At 35.3% G+C, this 8,072-nt stretch overlaps 1 protein-coding gene across 2 annotated transcripts; it reads right to left on the bottom strand.

The window, feature by feature from the left end:
* Nucleotides 1–108: 108 nt before the first annotated feature.
* LOC140814914 (uncharacterized protein At4g06598-like) lies at nt 109–6,537 on the bottom strand. Of its 2 annotated transcripts, XM_073174008.1 has the most exons (6): nt 6,222–6,537; nt 1,536–2,275; nt 1,193–1,268; nt 972–1,098; nt 266–348; nt 109–190 (listed from the first exon to the last, which is right to left on the bottom strand). In XM_073174008.1, exons 2-6 carry the CDS (start codon nt 2,258–2,260, stop codon nt 143–145), a joined length of 1,059 nt encoding a protein of 352 aa, XP_073030109.1. In that variant the 5' UTR covers nt 2,261–2,275; nt 6,222–6,537; the 3' UTR covers nt 109–142. The 2 variants fall into 2 exon arrangements, with proteins under 2 accessions (XP_073030109.1, XP_073030108.1); XM_073174007.1 differs by having other exon boundaries at nt 109–348; nt 6,222–6,536.
* Nucleotides 6,538–8,072: the final 1,535 nt, after the last annotated feature.

The following is an 8,072-nucleotide window of genomic DNA, read 5'->3' as shown; positions in this document are numbered from 1 at the left end:
TGCTTAAATAGGAAAACAAGCAAAGTTCATAGAACATGATGATAGAACAAGTCCGGCTATCATCCCATGTAAGGAAACTACTTAAGTCATAAGAATGTAGTCTAGGAATTGAAACACACGATAAAAGTCTGAATGGATCACTCTAGATATGAAGTTGTCCGGGTATAGAGTCACGACCAGAGCTCGGTTCCTTGTGTTTCAGAGAAAGATTAGAAAACTGTTGATCAAAATCTTTGCTGCTGGAACATTGATGGCTGAAACATACCTCCTGCTCTTGTGGCAGTGAAGTTTGCTGCTGATACAAGCTTCGCAGTCTTCCAACTTCTCTCTCAAGCGCTTCGTTCTCCACTGCAGAAACATCCGGAAAGTTAAATTCAGAAGAATCATATGAACTTCCAACATGTAGATAAAATCATACAAATTAAGAGTAGCCATTACGAAATTAAAGTAAAGCTGTGTTTACGATTAGAATGCCTCAACCTGTCAACAGCCTAACACAGAAGTGCACCAGTTCATACAAGATGGTTCTTCTTTCAAATTGCCTTTCCTTACTTCTGCGATTATTTTTCTTTGCATATACGAATTGCCAGCAAAAATAAAAATATAGTTTTGAAGTAATACAGGATTTGGTCGAAACAAGATTTGAAGAATACTTTGAATACATCACCTAATTGATAACAGTTAGAAATAAAAATATATATATTTTGGAATCACATTTGATTATACTAAGATTAGGATACACTATTGAAATGATTTTTATTGTTATTTAGTTACTGAATAGAATGATCATAATCTAAACTAAAAGAGTTCAGGAAGAGTTTTAGCCCTCAAAGTATTATCTTGCAGAAGTAGACTATCATGACCAAACCATGTAAATCCTATTCAGTGTTTCATTCTTTATTCACTAAATTTCTACTACTAAAATTCAACAGTAGCCACCACCTATGAGAATAACTGAGACAAAAACTTACAATACTTGATGAGCAGCTCCTGAGCTAAACTTTTCAAACGTTTCTTCAGTGCCTTATTCTCCATGCTTAAAATGAGATATTCCTGGTCACGGAATTTGAGCTCGGCATAGAGTTCAGAAATGTTTGCCTGGCATCATAAAATAACATGGTTGCATCAAGAACTTGTCGAATATGTAGTGTAAGATTCCATGTTCAGATAGTCAGATCAGGTGAGAACTTGCCTGTAGAGCTTGGACGTTACTTTCAAGTTCAGCTATGTATTGAAGCTTTCGAACCCTTGAACGTTGAGCAAATTGCCTGCATTGGGAGGAAATTTATGCATGTCAATCCAGATTGTTCATATAAATTCATTTGACATCAGTGAAATTCAATGAAGAAACAGAGCTAAACACAATGATCAATGTAAACTAGTTTCATCAAACCACTAGAAACTTTTTCTAATAAATACAAGTCTTGGACAAGTTGAAATGGAAAAATAGCATTGCCAGATGAGATTTTTCATGAATATGATATTATCAATTATACTCTACATGCTTCTTTATTAGGTAACGGTGAGTTACTTACTGCTTGGCACATTTTGTGTTTGTTTCTGATGATGAAGACTTGGCCTGAGATGCTTCCTTTTTCTCATAGGCACCTTTCGCATCCTGTGGACCAGTTTTAACGGGATCTTGTTTCTCAATTGATGGAGATGAATTACTATCAGTATCTTGCAAAGCGCACAATGACCCTACATTGGGAACAATGGGATTGCTCCTAAGAGGAAGATGCCCAAGAGCAGTTGCAAATGAAAGGAAAGGTGTATCCCACTTCTTGTTCTTGATTATTCCCGGAGAAATAGGGTCTGTATAAAAAGACCTGAGTTGCATATCACTATTAATATCAATATCTTGAGATCCCCATGAAGACAATGGAGATAAATTTTTTAATTTGTTATCATCTTGACCAATGTAATTCATGCTTCCAACATGATTTGTGTCTATATATGCAAAGGAATCACTCGATGAGCGGCGATGACCTCCTTTACATACATGGGTCTCTGGCTCATTAAGGAGATCATCAAGCCATGATAGTTGTTCTTCCATTGAAACACTTTCCGAAGAAGTGCGCTGATGGTGGGAATTTGCACCCCTCGGCTTAGGAATAGCTTTTGAACCAATGGTTGAACTAGGGATGTACTCAGTAAATCCTGGAGGTATGCTAGGAAATGGACTTTTAGGGGGTAGTAAGGATATATTTCCGTTGTACATCATACTTCTAATGGTGGAGGGTCCCTTGGAATTCGCCATAAATGAAGCAGGTTCCTGTAACAGATGTTGATTATATAATTGTGAGTATATTTTAAGAAAGAAAAGTGATGAAGCAAGAGTTTTATGCAAAATACACCATCTCAAATTGATCATAAATTATAATAGAAAAAGAAAAGCATCGAGAAAATGAAACAAGCCCAACAAATTGCAAAATTACTCATTTATTATGAAAAAGGAAGATTCAGTAAAATAAGATGTTCTTATTCACAAAATAAACCTCCTGCACCCAACCGAAGACTCCTGCCATGCTTAAGAAAGAACATTCAGAAAAAAGGGTAATCGCACGTTGCCGGGATAAGATCAACAAGGGAATTGTTTTATAATTGTTCTCAACCTCAAAATAGGAAAACACGTTTTAGCACTGCCATAAACACTACTACTAAACTGAAAGTGGCGTATGCTCTAAGGCCTCCAGACTTCCTCTGGTGGATGAATCAAGTTTGCTAGTACCGAAAACCCGACCCATTAATATTATACAAGACTCATATCCATCCGACCCATACTCGAAGTTGAACTGGTTTGAACAGGCAAATCCGTAAGAAAATTATATGCAAAACATTTTTGACAGTTTATTTTAATTAGTATATTTATGGCAAAATTAAATAAAATTGGGACTTATAGTCTTTCTTATAACAAAACCAACACAATCAAATCAACTAGCTAGTAACTTTTGTTTCCTCAGGATGTTATTCATAAAATCATTCTTTCTAATCAAATATATTATAACAAGTTGATAAATCGTCAACATTTGAATAATTAACCAAAAAAATTACACAAAGCTATTGAATGACATAGTTTAATATATTCTCACAAGAGTAGAATGGGTCGTATAGTTTCATACCCACATTTAATAAATTAAAATATTTACTAAAGCAGATCAGATCTGAATCGGGTCCTATAAAACCCGTTACCCGACCCAAATCCATACGGATAGAAAAACCAACACCCTTACCAGCCCCAGTACCAATTTAATATACCCAATGCCACTCCAAATATAATGCGTCCAGTCGGATCCGGGTCTTACCCGTTAAAAAATTAAGGATTTCAAGCTTAAGTTAACAATAAATATTGTGGAAGCATCATCAACCCAAATTCCATAAAATTAAGGTGAAAGCATACTTTACTTTGAATGCTACAAAATATTTATGGCATTCATAAGCATCTGACATTCGGGGAATCAAACAGAATGTGTCTCATTCAAATGGTCATTCATTATTCATTAAGTGTGCTGAGCCTGAAATTTATAAATGTTAGTATTATTTCTGACTGAAAATACCTCAATAATATTACCACAATAGAACTATAAAAGTGACATTTTTCACAAGACAGTCACAGATAAAAAATAAATAAATTTCTTAATCTTATCTTCTTTCACCAGTTGCAAACGGTTATTAAATCAAATTTGAAAGTTCACCTCTTTTTCTCAGTCACATTCAGTGTTCTAAAATTCGGCCTAGGCGCAACGAGCCGGTCAACCTTACCTAAATAGTCTGCCATCCTAGGTGTCCGAAAAATTACAATTTCTTAGGGCTTATTTTTGAAAAGTTTCTTGGAATTAAAAGCCAAAAGCCTAATAAAAAAAAGGAAAAATAATTTTTTATAGGTTTTAAGCCAAAGTCTAATAAGAAATGAGATTTGTTGGTTTTTCCTAATACACCAAACTTCATATTATTATGTTGATACCGTGACATCTTGACATCCGCCTAGCGGCACCTAATCTCCGCCTAGACGGTCTAGGCACTAGGCGCTGATCTGGCTCCTGACTAGCGCCCAACGAATTTTAGAACTTTTGTCACATTTGTTCATAACATGGATTTACTTATGCATGCCAATCAAACTCGGGAACAAGCATTGAATTACCAGTTATGGGGTGAATGGGAAATAAATGAATGCTATCCTTCGATAATTGCAAATAAAGATCATGGAAATTGCATAAATAACAAATATACCAACACGACGAGTTGAAGAACAAAATGATTTAGTTATGCCTTTCCTCAGAAGTCTTCTTCATCTTCTTCCTTTTCCTGCACAATAACTTCTCTCTACTTTACCTTTTTGTGATATTTTTCACCACCTTCCTCTCTCGCTCTTTATAGAGAAAGGAGTAAATGCATGGGATAGAGTTTTTGCCAACCCAGCATGAGATGTTTGTGTCGTATTTACCGTCTTTTTTACCGTTTTAAGCTTTTTCAACAAAAAAGATTCTCACACGACACGTGCCAATGCATACTCCCTGCCTCACCCCTAAAACGCATAGCATACACGAGCAAAATCACATAACATTCATTGTTGTTGTGCATTACATTTTATAAATCCATTTTAGGGAGTGTTTGCAAACATTTAAAAAAAAAGTTATTCTTAGCTTAAAAAATATTAGTTTTGCGTGTTTCTTAAGCTCAGATTTTGCGTTAGCTTCTATTTAATTTAATTGAAATCCAAAAGCTAGTTGGTTGATGATTCTACAAAAGTGTTTATGATAAAAAGATAATATTAGAATTACTTAACACTATCCCTACTTCTTATTTTCAACTTTTTACTTTTGTTTCAAACACTACTCATTTTTTATTTTTCTCGGCATCTTCATATTTCACATAAATTGCCAAGATAAACAGATGAGTTACTCTTACATGGGATAGCTGATCCTAAATACAAGACTGATTAGGAAGCTTGAAATATAAAGGAATAGTCCTGGTTTTAAGTCTGAACCATCGGATGGTCATAATATGATTTTATGACCTAGAATACCAGTAAAATTACATACTTGGGCATAGAGGGTCTAGTGGGTTGGGCCTTAGCAATCCAATACGAAACAATACAAGGGCCTCTTATGTTGAAGGTTTATACAAGGAGAGCCCACGAATGGTGGGAGAGAGAGAGGGGAGCAAATGTAAAAGGGAGGGGGGGAATGGAATAAAATGGGTTTTGATCAATATACTTAGTTTTCATTGTGTTGGCTCCATGAGTAAGATATTAGTCGTATCAGGTAACATTATTTGTGTAGCTAATCCATTTCCAGATTTAGAACACATACAAAGTCTCAATGCAGCAATGAGGTAGGACGGGGATATTTTTGCTCTCGATACGTTCATCCTGCAGAAATAAGACTTGTTTATTTTGTCAAAGAGTGATTCTCCCTCGCCTATACCGAATCCAATAATGGTAAAAAGGTCAACTACATTTACCTTATACACCTCAATCCATAAATTAAGTAAATCATGAAGTTTACTTCATCGGCTAAATCAACTTCTATATAAGCAGCAGCCACTGAGTCAGATTCAATTATAACAGCATCTCTAGAAAAATTCAAGAGGAAAACGAAAAATGGATGTTTAATTACATATCTTAAAAGCTCAGCCAGACCCTCACTAGAATTAATCAAATGCCAATTTTAGAACAAAAAACACAGCAAATAAATAGGCATTAAATGTGTCTCTCCATGAACTCTTTGGCTTAAATTTAAAGCCTCAAAAGGAATCTACAGAATTATACCACAACTAACATTCAAATGGTCACAGACATAATCCCATTCTGTAATGTGAACCTGAAACTTATTCAGTACCAATGACTGCAAAAGATTTGCTACTTTCCAGGCTACGGAAAACTGAAAAAAAATATTATTGAATAGATAAAATAAAATAAAATAAAACAAACCAGTCATCATAACATACTATCAAGATTATCAAGAACCCAATTATTCTACAACTCCAAGAAACACAAAATCAAGCTTGAATTAATTCCCCAACAAATCCCATTTCACAGTTCCACTGCTGATCACTCGTAGACACACACATAAGCAAACAGAGAGAGAACCTTTCCAGCATCCACATTCTTCTCATAATCCCACCAACAATATTCGAGATTTAATCAAACAAATAAACAACCATAGTTTATGGAACTCGGACCAAATTGATACAAAATTTGCACATGAAAGAAAGCTCACCTTCAAGAACCGCGAACAGGGATATCGACAATGTGATTTAGAATGAATCCAGAAACAGAAATTCTCAGTAACTCGACGAGTTTAGCTGGCCGCCTCTCTCTCACCCCCTCTAAACTGGTAGCACCCAGTTGACATTTACGCTGAAAAAGGTGTTAGGATTTTGGATTTGAGTTTCTTTGACAGCCCATTATGCGATGGTTTCGTTGTTTTTATGGCTTTTTGTGCTGATTTTTAACAATTTCAACGCAACACATTAAAAATACTCTGAAGCCAAGCTCTTTCAGTCTCCATGCTTTTGGTTGAAGATTTTAAAGATACACCAAATCTGTCACTATATAAATATAATATTACACTTCAAATTAAATTATATTTGATTTTATTTGTTGAGTCAAAATGGATTTGATAATTAATAAATAACTTGTTAGATGTGATGATTACTCTTATCTTTCCATCTTAATGCCAATAATATGTAACTTATTATTGGTTGATTATGACAAAAATTTACCCATACATATACGAGGTCCACTAATTTTTTTAAAATCATATATGTGTCATGTGGAGGCAGTGTCCCCTTAGGTAGCATCGACTTAACCATTATTTATCCAGAAAACATTCGCTACCTTATTTACTCAAATCATACGAGTCTCGCATATTTTATTGGGTTCACTCACTCGATGTGTCTGAATACAATAGCCTAGCATTGTTCGTGTCGTATGAGGAGTAACATACCCGGTGCAGCTGTAAACAGAGCCATGGATGGAAAAAATTCAAAACCCATATGTAGTTGACAGATTATTTTACAAATCAAGTACAGATTTATGGAAACAACCCAATCAAATAAAAATTAAATGCATAGGTTGGTTTGGTTGGCTAATTTAACATTTGTTCACAGCTGACTCTTACTAACACATTCAGTGTGAAATGTACCAGCAGAATTTGGAGCCCAGTTGGGCACCACATCTCCCTTGTGAATGAAACTTTTTGGTTACATTTAATTTCCTCAAATGTTTGTTGATATTTTATTACATGGTGTCGGCAGGACCATGGCAATAAATGCACATGGCTGGCAGCAAAGTTGAATGAAATAAAAACGTGGGTTGGCCGGAAACAAAGTTTCGTAAAGAAATTGAATACGCGTTTTTAACGCGTGTTCACACGGTCAGGGGACTCTATAAATAGAGCTCCTCTCTTCATTTGGAAATCATCCCTTCTTCGAGTTTTCTCTCATCTTATAAGCATTTGAGTGCTTAGTTCTATAATATTTATGAGGTGTTTTGTTCTCCTGTATTAAGAGAGTGTGTGTTCTCTTTGGAAACACAGTGAGTGAGTTGTACACCACAAAATATTATAGTGGAAATTCTTTTCATCTTGCCCGTGGTTTTTACCCTAATAATTTTTAGGGGTTTTCCACGTAAATCTCGGTGTCCATTTTATTCTTTATTTTCGGGTTTTATTATCTCAAATTCCGCACGTGGGACCAACAAGTGGTATCAGAGCCTTCGTTTAAAATTTCTTAAAATTCTTAGTATGCTCTGTGGTTGCAGCCTAAACTGATCTTCCACATCAGAAAAGATTTTTCGAGATTTTTTATTTAAGGCGGGATTATTTTGTCCGGTCTACTAAAATTGTCGTAGACATAATGGCGGGAAGGTATGAGATAGCAAAGTTCAATGGAAGCAATTTTATGCTGTGGAAAATAAAGATACAAGCAGTTTTAAGAAAAGAAAATTGCTTGGCGGCTATTGGAGATAGACCGGTGGAGATTGCGGATGATGGAAAGTGGAATGAGATGAATGATAACGCTGTTGCCAATTTACACTTGGCTATAGCTGACGAAGTTTTGTCAAGTAT

The sequence above is a fragment of the Primulina eburnea genome, chromosome 15, assembly GCF_022965805.1.
Source record: "Primulina eburnea isolate SZY01 chromosome 15, ASM2296580v1, whole genome shotgun sequence".
Classification (NCBI taxonomy): Eukaryota; Viridiplantae; Streptophyta; class Magnoliopsida; order Lamiales; family Gesneriaceae; genus Primulina; species Primulina eburnea.
This window is presented reverse-complemented; position numbering and strand designations above follow the sequence as displayed.